Source organism: Rhinoraja longicauda, chromosome 36 (assembly GCF_053455715.1).
Source record: "Rhinoraja longicauda isolate Sanriku21f chromosome 36, sRhiLon1.1, whole genome shotgun sequence".
In the NCBI taxonomy this organism is placed as follows: Eukaryota; Metazoa; Chordata; class Chondrichthyes; order Rajiformes; family Arhynchobatidae; genus Rhinoraja; species Rhinoraja longicauda.
Genome location: NC_135988.1, coordinates 6,316,553 through 6,329,374, shown reverse-complemented (window position 1 = coordinate 6,329,374; position 12,822 = coordinate 6,316,553). Strand labels below are relative to the sequence as shown.

The 12,822-nt window shown below is 42.2% G+C and overlaps 1 protein-coding gene across 1 annotated transcript in view; it reads right to left on the bottom strand.

Moving 5' to 3' along the window:
- The window catches only part of golga7 (golgin A7), a 45,681-nt gene that overhangs the window by 20,499 nt on the left and 12,360 nt on the right, over nt 1-12,822 (bottom strand). The window contains exons 2-4 of the mRNA XM_078428919.1: nt 9,912-10,037; nt 3,901-4,053; nt 790-891 (exon numbers count right to left, since the gene is read on the bottom strand). Of these exons, the coding sequence (XP_078285045.1) occupies nt 790-891; nt 3,901-4,053; nt 9,912-10,037 (381 nt within the window). The remainder of the gene's footprint in view (nt 1-789; nt 892-3,900; nt 4,054-9,911; nt 10,038-12,822) is intronic.

The window sequence follows — 12,822 nt, the reverse complement described above, 5'->3', positions numbered from 1 at the left end:
GCCTAATCTATCCAACCAAGTGAAACCATCGCAAATAATATCACATCCTCCAATACTGCGTGGCCCGATTAGGGAAAACGGTCCTAAGGTCATAAGTGATAGGAGCAGAATTAGGCCACTCGGCCCATCAAGTCTACCCCGCCATTCAATCATGGCTGGTCTATTTTTCCCTCCGAACCCCATTCTCCTGCCTTCTCCCCTGACACCGTACTAATCAAAGACCTATCCATCTCTACCTTAAAAATATCCATAGACCTGGCCTCCACAGCCTTCTGTGGCAAAGAATTCCACAGATTCACCACCACAAATTTCATTTTGAAATTTGATTCATCACCACCAAGCAAAAGGGAACTGTCGCATAATAAAAATGAGAATGTTAAGTATCTAGCAATGCTGCCTAACCGCCATGTTAAATAAAGTAGTTTGTGATGCAGCAGAATCTTGGTTGGAGAAACTGGGGCTAATAATTGTGCGTTTCACTGTCAGCATTTCATTAGCTTTTCAACTTGCTAGTTTCCTCTTCGTAAACTGAGGCTTATGGCATTATTTAAGTGGATTCTAGAATTATTTTTAAAAAAACAACCATCTCAGTTACATGCGAAAGAGAGAGTGCTTTTGTCAAAGTTTAATCAGAGTAGGAAATGTAATTATTTCTCTGCTTAACACATGCTGGAGGCAGCATTGAAACAACATTACAAAACTGCCCAGCTATGTGGTTATATAAACAGCATTCAAAGAGACCGATCTTTTAATAAATAGCAGAAGCAAACCAATAAAACCAAAGGATACAACTCTCAACCCTCTTTCAATTGGATCGACTATGACAAGACCTCGTGGTGCGTATATCTTCTCATTCTGTTCCTGGATGTATTTTGCAATCTTTTTCAACACCTGCAAACAAAGAACACAGCAATAATAGTTATTTCAAAAACGTTTATCCTGAACATAATTCATATAACTATCTATTTCTGCTAACACCTAAAGGATTACATAAAGCTAAGGATATTGTGGGCGGCACGGTGGCACAGCGGTAGAGTTGCTGCCTTACAGCGAATGCAGCGCCAGAGACTCAGATTCAATCCTGACTACGGGCACCGTCTGTACGGAGTTTGTACATTCTCCCCGTGACCTGCGTGGGTTTTCTCCGAGATCTTCGGTTTTCTCCCACACTCCAAAGACTTACAGGTATGTAGGTTAATTGACTGGGTAAATGTAAAAATTGGCCCTAGTGAGTGTAGGGTCGTGTTAATGGGATCGCTGGGCGACACGGACTCGGTGGGCCAAAGGGACCTGTTTCCGCGCTGTATCTCTAAATCTAAATCTAAAAAAAAAAAATGTAATTATGGATTCCCCTTCATTTGGATGCATAAGCCTAATGTCTCTTTCTGATTCTTAAAGGTTGAGAGAAACATAGAAAATAGGTGCAGGAGTAGGCCATTCGGCCCTTCGAGAGACACATCACGGATCACACTAATATTAAGTAAAGTGGAAAATCAAAATTAAATTTAAAATTCAGGTACATAGTCAGTTAACTATGGCTTAGCGTTAGAGTTACTGCCTTACAGCACCAGAGACCAGGATTCGATCCTGACTACAGGTGCTTGTCTGTACGGAGTTTGTACGTTCTCCCTGTGATCAGCATGGGTTTTCTCCTAGGTCTTCGGTTTCCTCCTACACTCCAAAGACGTCTACATTTGTAGGTTAATTGGCTTGGTATAATTGTCCCTAGTGTGTCTCGGGTAGTCTGTCACTGGTCGGTGCAGACTCAGTGGGCCGAAGGGTCTGGTTCTAAACTAAAAAAAATAAACTGGAATTGCATTTTAAGACTTTCTTCCTGCACTACAAAAAAACCCCACCATAATTGACTGTACACATTACATATTCATTTGAATCTGTCACAATGCATCTGCATAGGAGTGAAAAGGATTATTTCAGGATGGGGACTGATGGTGGACTATGTGGAAGAGTGGCTGTTGTTTTTTAAAGCACAAGCTTTAATCATGCCCTCGCCAAAGTGAAACTTGTATTGTCTGCTCATCAATGTCTCAATAACCCATGGCAACAATGAATGAGAGAAAAGCAGCCAAGCTGTGGTCTGGAGTCACTTCAATCCTCCATTCTCCAAAATTCTTGATGATGCCAGAGGTGAAATGGTAGAAGCTGGATCATTTTCCACAATCAATAATACGTGACACGTATCCTCACTGGGAAGATTGTATGACCAGCACTCTTTACCTTGCTTATAAAAGGAGCCCTTCATAGTTTAATTAAGTCCTGCATACTTCAAGTCAAAAGAAACCCACAAAATAATCAAATCAGTGCACAGTCAGATCTGATTCAGGTTGGTCAGTTTCTGTAATTTGAATCCAAGCTTGAAGAACAACCTGTGAAAGATTGACAATTTCCACATATTTCACAAGGTTTCTTTTTATTTTAACTTTTTTTTTTCATTCGTGATCCACTTTTAAGAATATGGCAGATTTTTTTTCAATTAGATAATTTCACGAGAATAAATTTACATTCTGCAGAAATGTTTGTGGTTCAAAACTCATTATGGCAAGGAAGCTGGTGTGGCACAGATGCACAAACAGGTTAACAGCAAATAAAGAGATTTCACCTCCCGCCACAAATTAAACTGGCATATCTGAAAAACACCCAACGTGGTGGAATAAAAAAGCAGAAAATGCTGAAGATGCAAAGTACATCAGACAGCATCTGTGAAAAGAGAAATTGTTACAAATATTTCAGATTAAAACAGGAGATGGCTTTATTCCAGTGGCTTTATTCAGCACAAGGCCGCATCACTAAATAACTTGGCATACAACGGCTGTTTCAGAACATTTCGCTTGCTCATTTCACTCTTGTCAGAACAGTCAAGATAAAAATTCAATGTAGCTAACTTTGTAGAACGTCCCATGACTTTATAACAAGGGCATCGCGCACAACATTGAGAAAACACTGCAAATAAAAGTGCAGATTTGAGAAGACTGAAAATGAGTAGATGGTCGTCCAGAATTTGCAGAGGAGATAAAAATGACATTTCTGAAACAAGTATTAACCTGCCCATTTCCTCCTTAATCAATGTTGAGGGAATTAGTATATTGGCAACGATTTAGTTTTTATTCCACATGCAATGCGTTCAAAAATCAATCACTGTTTAATAACAGTGTTTCTTTGGCCCACCCCCCTGACATCAGTCTGAAGAAGGGTCTCGACCTGAAACGTCACCCATTCCCTCTCTCCTAGATGCTGCCTGACCTGCTGAGTTACTCCAGCATTTTGTGATACCTTCGATTTGTACCAGCATCTGCAGTTATTTTCCTACACGGTTTAATAACAAATTAACAAGTGCTACAATATAATATCCTGCAAGAAATTAATTACATTTAGGATTAGGTAAGCTAGACAGCTGAAAATAAATGTCCTAATCAACTGATTAGAAAATTATAATAATGTAATTTCTTAAACTATCTATGGAAATATCTGTTACATATATTTTGTCCATCAAAAACAAACAACTTGTATGCAAGCGGATTTACTGGAGGCAGTTTTGCAAGAATGGAAATGAACCTTTGACAAATATTAAATTCGATTGATCATTAATTCTCAAGGACCTTCTGCAAGAATATTACCTGCATAATGATAACCACGAGCAAACAAAATGTAAACAGACTCAAATTACAAAACATTATGAAACCCATTCTACCACCCAGTCATGCAATAGACCAGTCAGATTTGTGAAAGCATTTACAACAGGTTTTGCATGTCTGGGTGGTGGACAGGTCAGGCTTGTAACTAACCTATTGCCATTCCAATAGCTGGAGTAGTAAAGTACAGTGCGTGACTTGCAGTAGTTCTATCCATTTATGTAACTTGATCACCAGCGAAAGTCTAACTCACCTTCTCATAATGAGTCTCCATGCACAAGAAGATGGTGTACGCAGTCAAACATGCCAAGCAGCCCTCCAAGTACGACTGGCCCCCCACCTTCTCAGCCTCTGCGTACAGGTTGTTTAGCACTCTGATGGTTTCTTCAAATTGCTGTTTGTCAATCTGCGGAGAGCACATTACTTAAAGGAAAGGAATTTGGGAAAAGGCACCTTCTATCCAAGCCATATACTCCCAAACAAACTGATCAGCACCCCCCCCCCCACCCCCCACCCCCGAGAACTGAATAAACCAAAATTCATGTTTAACCTTCTCTCCCAAACACAGGTAGAAAAGGGTGCGGGAAAATTCCACTGGAGTTCTGATGCAAAAAGTAAATCAGAACCAGCTATGTCGCCCGATTACCAACCTTGAAGCTTGGGGATGAAAGAAAATATCTTGGTAGCTCAGCAGTTTACAATTATCAGAGGCTGGCAAATGCTCACATACAGAACTAATGCAACTGTGACCAGGAAGCCCAGAAAGCCACAGGAAGTACCAGTGGCACACAATCTACAGGTGGACAGAACTGTTAATTAAAAGCAATTTTACATTTACAAGTTCACGTTATAGGAGTAGAATTAGACCATTCGGCCCATCGTATCTACTTCACCATTCAATCATGGCTGATCTCTGCCTCCTAATCCCATTTTCCGGCTTGCTCCCCATAACCCTTGACACCCGTTCTAATCAAGAATTTGTCTATCTCTGCATTAAAAATATCCACTGACTTGGCCTCCACAGCCCTCTGTGGCAATGAGTTCTATCCCGACTAAAGAAGTTCCTCCTCACCTCCTTTCTAAAAGAGCACCCTTTAATTCTGAGGCTGTGACCTCTTCCTCCTGGACTCTCCCACCAGTGGAAACATCCTCTCCACATCCACACTATCTATGCCTTTCATTATTATGTAAGTTTCAATGAGGTCCCCCTTCAAACGTTTAAACTCCAGCGTGTACAGGCCCAGTGCTGTCAAGCACTTATCATATGCCAACCCACTCATTCCTGGGTTCATTCTTTCAAACCTCCTCTGGACTCTCTCCAGACCCAGCACATCCTTCCTCAGATATGGGGCCCAAATTTGCTCAGATTTTAGCGTTTTAATTAAAAAAATTCAAAGGTTTCAAAGGTCTTTTATTGTCACATGCACCAATTAAGGTAGAGTGATATTCGTATGACCAGACAGCACATTTAGTGGTCATTGCTCAGATTGTGGGTGAGAGAGATTGAGGTGGCAAAACATCTTGCCTTTGTTAAAACCAGTTTCATTCCAAGTGCTGTAACCTTGCATCCTTGGAAATTAGGATTATTGTGCTATGAAACCATTTCCAAGAGGAATATGAAGCAGTGGACTATTGTCCTGAAATAGCCAAATTGCCCAAATGATGCACAAAGTAGGTTAGTGTGGAGTCTCATTAGCCGATTATTTGCTCCAATTTTGCCATCATTTTCTCGACATGCTGCAAGAAAACTACACCCGAAAGCTATCCGCCCTGAAACCACAGCTCTTTAGACAAGGAACTGAAGATACATCAAGACAGCTGCCGATGCTTGTGAATCTGATGTTACCACAGAACTAAAAACAGTAACACCAAGTAGTCATGACAAGTTGATCCTTTCAGAGAGAATTGGAAACGGACATGAGCATTAAGTTAAGAAAGTGTATTGTTAAATTCTGTTACATTTGATTGTAACAATCTCTAGACGCTGAGCCAAAAGCAAGAGAGACTGAAGTCAAAACACCTTCCCACAAATACTAGATATCGATACCCACTATGCCATGGTCAAATAGCACGGGAACAGGCCCTTCAGTTCAGTTTCAGTTTAGTTTATTGTCACGTGTGAAGTGAAAAGCTTTTGTTGCATGCTAACCAGTCAGCAGAAAGACAATACATGATTACAATCGATTCATTTTCAGTGCACAGATACACGATAAGGGAATAATGTTTAGTGCAAGGTAAAGCTAGCAAAGTGTGTTCAAGGATAGTCCGAGAGTCATCAAAGAGGTAGACAGATTCGGCCCAACCTGCCCACGCCGACCAACATGCCCCATCGACACTAGTCCCACCTGCCTGCGTTTGGCCCATATATCCTTCTAAACCTTTTCTAAAATGTACCTGTCCAAATGTCTTTTCAAAATGTTGTTCAAGAAGTTGAGTTTAATTTATTGTCACGTGTACCGAAGTGCAGTGAAAAGCGTTTCTTGGGAACAGAACTTGCTTGCAACACCACTTCCAAATCCAGGTTGCATCACTCATAACCATTTCTAAATTTCAGAATTTGTAGTTAACCCAGATACTTCCTTTGAAAAATGTAATTTGTCAACAGAAATTATTGTAACTCATGTTCACACCCTGGGATATAAAGTACAGTTTCTTTCTCCCTTGCCTTATCTACCTCCACTGGCAGCTTGTTCCATATACCCACCGCCCTCTGTATGAAAAAGTTACGCCTCAGGTTCAGATTAAATTACTCCCCTCTCACCTTAAACCTATGTCGCCTGGTACTTGATTCGCCTTCTACGGGTAAAAGACTGTGCAGTCACCCTATTTAATCCCCTCTAGATCGGATACACTTCTACAAGATCATCCCTCAGCCTCCTGCCCTCCAAGGAATAAAGTGTTAGCCTGCCCAAACTCTCTAGAGCTCAGGCCCTCAAGTCCTGGTAACATCCTCATAAATCCTCTCTGCACTCTTCCCAGCTTAACAACATCCTTCCTGTGGCAGGGTGACCAAAACTGAACACAATACTCCAAGTGCAGCCTCACCAACGTCTTGTACAACTGCAAGGTAATATTCCAACTTCTATGCCTGTAGATTGTATTATGCACTTTCGACCGTCTATCTTACTCACAATCAGGCACGAATATAGGCAAATTAACTGAATGAGAGGGAGACAGCAAACAAAGAACTAACCTGGAGCATTGCCTGCAGAATGACAAGCAGCTCCCAGCAACCAACGTCAGTTGTATTTTTGAGAGGATTTTGCCCATCTTTTACCTGGATCATTTCGAAGTTTGGAACATTGTCACCGTGAGTCAGAACATACCCCTCAATCCCAGGGCATTTTGGTGGCTGTCATGTAACTGGACAAGGGAGCGGATTAGTGCCATTAAGGCATCGTGTCAGTCTGATCACAGTGACTCTCCGGGGGTTCAAGAGTGTGGGGCAAACCTGGCCAAATCTTAGCCAGATAGCTCATCAGACCCAAGCACAGAAATCCTCCTCAGGAGCTCGTCCCACATAACAACAGCCGCCTCTCAAAAGTGCCCTCCTCAAAGTTCCACAGGGAAGGGATTGCTGTTCACAGCTAACCCCATTTATTCACCCTTGTCTATCCACTGGAATCATAGTAGTGGGCAGTTCAGTGATCTAGAGGTCAAGCCCCAATGAAGGTCTCTCTGTGACAGAGCCCTTCCTCTTTACACCGTATATGTGGTGTAGAGTTCTGCCCAGAATAGCCCCATGCAACAGGGTTTTAGCTGGTTGATAGGCTCCCTGACCATCTCCACTGTCTGCATTCTGGATGAGACCATAACCCCTGCACAAGTGCAATGTCACATACAAGACATATAAGATTATTAAGGGGTTGGACACGTTAGAGGCAGGAAACACGTTCCCAATGTTGGGTGAATCCAGAACCAGGGGCCACAGTTTAAGAATAAGGGGTAGGCCATTTAGAACAGAGATGAGGAAAAACTTTTTCACTCAGAGAGTTGTAAATCTGTGGAATTCTCTGCCTCAGAAGGCAGTGGAGGCCAATTCTCTGAATGCATTCAAGAGAGAGGTAGATAGAGCTCTTAAGGATAGCGGAGTCAGGGGGTATGGGGAGAAGGCAGGAACGGGGTACTGATTGAGAATGATCAGCCATGATCACATTGAATGGTGGTGCTGGCTCAAAGGGCCGAATGGCCTACTCCTGCACCTATTGTCTATAACGTCAGAGGTTGCAGACTATGTTTGGATATTTGAAGGAGCTGTTCCTCTAGTGCACGTTACATTTCACCACCTGTGCCCTGAACTTTGGTCACCCAGTTGGAGGACCCTCTTGTCAAGGTAGCCACTCAAAAACATTGAATTGAGCCACCATGACAGTCAATTAAGCCTATGGAAATCAAGGTAAAGAAATCAACCGGTCTTTGTCAGGTTGGTCCTCTGTTACAATGAGGTACAGCAGGGATCTGTGCTTGGGCTCCAGCCTTTCAAGTTCATGTGATAAGAGCACAACTAAGCCATAGGGCCCAGAGAGTCTACTCCTCCATTAAATCATGGCTGATCTATCTTTCCCTCTCAACTCCATTCTCCTGCCTTCTCCCCATAACCCCTTGACAGCCTTACTAATCAAGAATCTGTCAATCTCCATCTTAATCATACCCAATGACTTGGCCTCCACAGCTGTCTGATTTATAGCAGCAACCTGACTGTGTAAAACAGATGATGCAAAACGCTTGTGAGAATGTGAGTTAGGAGGATATAGAGACTTGAAGACCCAAAGACATGCTTACCAAGTGGCCAATAACATGGCCAATGCAGGTGCAGGAAACAAAAAAGCAGAATATTTTGTTAAAATGGTGAGAGATAAGATCATGTTGATATTTTAAAGGACCTAGATTTCTCTGCAGATGAGTCAGGGAATCCCAACATGCAGGTGAAGCTAGTGATTGGAAAGGAATCAAAATGTCAGCCTTTATCATGAAAGGGTTTTTATACAATTGTCTTACAGCAATTGTATAGGGCCTTGATATATTCTTTACACAATTGGTCTCCTTACCCAATATCACGCATAATTGATGGAAAGTGAAATAGGTACATGGATGGGAAAGGTTTGGTGAGATATGGACCAAGTGCAGACAAATGGGACTGGCTTAGATGGGGCAGCTTGGTCGGCATGGACAAGTTGGAATGAAGGGCCTGTTTCCATGTTGTCTGACTATAAATAGAATTAGCGTTTTAGGTTAAAGACCCCTTCATCAAAATTGGAGACAACAGTAAACAAATAACTATCACGATGCATGAATGGTGAGATGGTGGGGTTGGATTGGCTGTAGGTTAATTGGCTGGGTAAATGTAAAAATTGTCCCTAGTGGGTGTAGGATAGTGTTAATGTACGGGGATCGCTGGGCGGCACGGACTTGGAGGGCCGAAAAGGCCTGTTTCCGGCTGTATATATATGATATGATAACAGAAATTGTGCAAAGGAAATTGTCCAATCCATCTCCCTCCTATCCTCCTTGTAGCTTGAAACTGACCTGTTCTCTCGCCTCCCCTTTGACATTAAACATAAACTCTGTCCCTTTTTACTACAAAAGTTGCCTGACCTGCTGAACGTTTTCAGCATGTTGTTTTCATCTCAGGATTTCCAGCGTCTATGTTTTTTTTTGACTTTCTGAAAATGACAGATTTGCCCATGAATGGAGTGTAGTGCAACTTCACTCGGTCGTTCCGGACAAGGGGGGGCTTTACAAAGAAACTGGGTGGAATAAATCTGCCTCCTTTGAGGTTTAGGCAATCTCATCAAAACATGCAGATTTCTCTGGAACTTAATAGGCTGAGTGTGACCTGATAGAAGTTTATAAAACTATGGGAGGCAGAGAAAGGGTAGACAGTCGGAACCTTTACCCCAGGTTGAAAAATTCAATCACTAGAGGGCATAGCTTTAAGGTGAGAAGGGGAAAGTTTAAAGTAGATGTGCCAGGCAAGTTTTTGATTTATAGTGTGGCACTTGCCTGGAACACTGTTAGGGGTGGTGATGGAAGCACAAACAATAGTGGCAATTAGAGGCTTGAAGCTAGACTTGTGGATATGCTGGGAATGGAGGGATATGGACCATGTGTAGGCAAAAGGGATTGGTTTAATTTGGCATCCTGGTTTACAGACACCGTTTAATTGTACTAACCCGTATCTTTACCCTCAACATCATTTTTTTGTGTTGTCCCCATATGTTACAAATACTTGTATCCTCACATAATCTTGTAGTTGCATCTTACCCTGATTTCCAGTTCACAAGGGAATTTAGTTTGAAACTGACACACTGTCCCACTCGAGTAATCCCTTTGAATGAAGACTTTGGATGCTAACGCTGTGTTCTGTCTCAGGTCCTGCAAGCAGTGAGTCTACAAAACACAATAGATGAAATAAAGAGTTAACAAAAAAAATAACTAGAGACTTTGAACATTCGGACAGTTAAACTTCCCACACTTCCCACACAGTGGGTGCAGATTGCAAAAAAAGGTTGCAAAGCCAGATTCTGTCATTCATTCAACAAATACACGAGACCGATAAATCATGTTCTGCACAGGACCTGTTCTATGTTTATAGCTACTCTGCTTTGAAAATACCAAATTCTAACAAATTGAACACTTTTTGATTCATCTTTCACGATAGGGTTTTATAATTAAATAGTCGTTCCCCAAAAGCGTGAATTACATAAAATAAAACCCAATGTGTCAACTGGCTTATGCAGAACAGGGAATAATAATCACTTTTCCTAAATGACAGAAAATATTTAGAATCAGAATAAAATGTTAGAAACAGTGTATACAAGATCCACATCACTTTTGAGTCTGAAACCTGAAATGGTTTATAACATTGAAGACAGTCACCAGTTAAAGTACATGACCGTGATGAGAAACCAAGCTCGTGAAAATTGGTGGCTGTAAATCAATTCAATTTGCCCGTTTTTGGGTCACACCAAAATAGAAGTAGTAAAGGCTTAAGAATGGCTTTGGTGTCACGCCCAGATTTAACACCCAAAGTCACAACAAATTTTGCATGTCCTAATTTTGCATTTACAAGACAGCCAAAATGAGCTCTGGCCCAAATTGGACTGCATTGAGGAGAAGGTTACTGATTCGAAATAGAACAACAGCTGGCACGAAGTCTGGAAAAACTGAAACCACAGCCGTTCACAGGACATGAAACCTTTGTTAAAATCCCTCCCATATGACTGCTCCTGTTCAACGTGTAATCCAGTTCAGGTAAAGTGAATGAATAAGGAAGCACAAAGCATTTGTTGAAACATTTATCAGTGGCCAAGTTTTTGGAAATTAAGTTAGTATTTCGTGGAAGCGAGATCAGAGAGAGGAGCTGAGGCAATGTACAGTCTACTCCTGGAGGAGCACAATCCAACAAGGGGTGGCACAACAACGGAGCAGTGAGTAGAACTGCTGCCTTACAGCTCCAGCAAGCCAGGTTCAGTCTTGACCCGTGGTGCTATTTGCACTACTTCCCTTCAAGTGATCCAATTTCCTACTGCACTGCCAAAATGCGCAGGTTGGCAGGTTAATTGGCCGCTGTGAATTGCCCCAAGTGGGCAAGTTAGTGGTCGAGCCTCAGAGGGGAAAATTGTGAAAATGTGGGAAGAATAAAATGGATTAGGGTAGGATTAGTGTAAAAGCTTGTGCTTAACGGCATGCACTGACTCGGTGGGTCAAAGGGCCTATTTTTGTGCCATATCACTGCGATACTTGATAATCGGCACGGTGGCGCAGTGGTAGAGTTGCTGCCTTACAGCGAATGCAGCGCCGGAGAGTCAGGTTCAATCCTGACTACGGGTGCCGTCTGTACGGAGTTTGTATGTTCTCCCCGTGACCTGCGTGGGTTTTCTCCGAGATCTTCGGTTTCCTCCCACACTCCAAAGACGTACAGGTATGTTGGTTAATTGACTGGGTAAATGTAAAAATTGTCCCTAGTGTGTGTAGGATAGTGTTAATGTGCGGGGATCACTGGGCGGCGCGGACTCGGTGGGCCGAAGGGCCTGTTTCCGCGCTGAATCTCCAAATCTAAATCTACAAAATCAATATCCTTGGACAAGCAGCAAAATATAATACATTTTTGTTGTGTGTGGTATTATTCTGTTGTGGCGAATGTTTGACAGAGCCTCAGAGGATTTGTTGATTATTTTCTTCAAGTGGAAAAATAGCATGCGATGGTAAGCGCACGTTAGAAATCAAAGCACTGATAAGTCGGCAATTAGAGGAGACGAACTATAAATGGCCAGCACATCCCCTTCAGATAAGTGCGACATGCGAGATATTCGTCATGTTCCCAGACCATGCTAAACCTTTGTGCTCCTGCCTTTCTACATCCATCAAAAATCTCAGTGTATGCAAGGGATTTAAATATCATGCTGAAAAATAAACACAGATCCAGTAACGTCTCTTTTGGTGTCTTTTTTTTTATTACAACTACCTCAATAAAGAGGAAAATGATATGGTGGAATTCTGATTTGCACTCATGACAGATTTAACTGCCGACACTTGGGACTCGCAAAACAGGCTTCCCACCGTCAGGTTAAATTGAAACATCCACCATCACCAGTCTGCCTGCTGCAGGTTCGAGCAGTGTCAGACTGAGGGAGGTGACAAATTCACTCGTATGAAGCAGTTTGATCGCCGAGTATAATGAGATCGGTTGCGTTCATTTTTAAACAGTGATCATATTTTAACTCAAGCCAGCCAAGGTTCCGAGGGCAGGTCTAAAATTTACAGGACTGGTCCTGAAAATATATATTTCCGATGTTATGCACACATTTTAACAAGCAGGACAATTTTCACACCAAAATAACAGGCCAGAGCAGCATTCATTCTTTGTAGAAACAAAGAACTGCAGATGCTGGTTTATGCCAAAGATAGACCAAAGTGCTGGATTAACTCAGCTGGTCAGGCAGCATCTCAGGAGGAAAAGGGCCCCGAACTGAAACATCACCCAAATCTGAAGAAGGGTCCCGACCCAAAACATCGGCTGTTGTTTTCCTCCAGAGATGCTGCTTCACCCGCTGAGTTACTCCAGCAATTTATGTCTATCTTTAGCGTTACATCTTTCCCAGCCCTGCTCAGATCTGAACCATGCTGAGGAGCAAGTGCATGTGCCTTTAGATAGCACAAAGGCCAAGTGTCC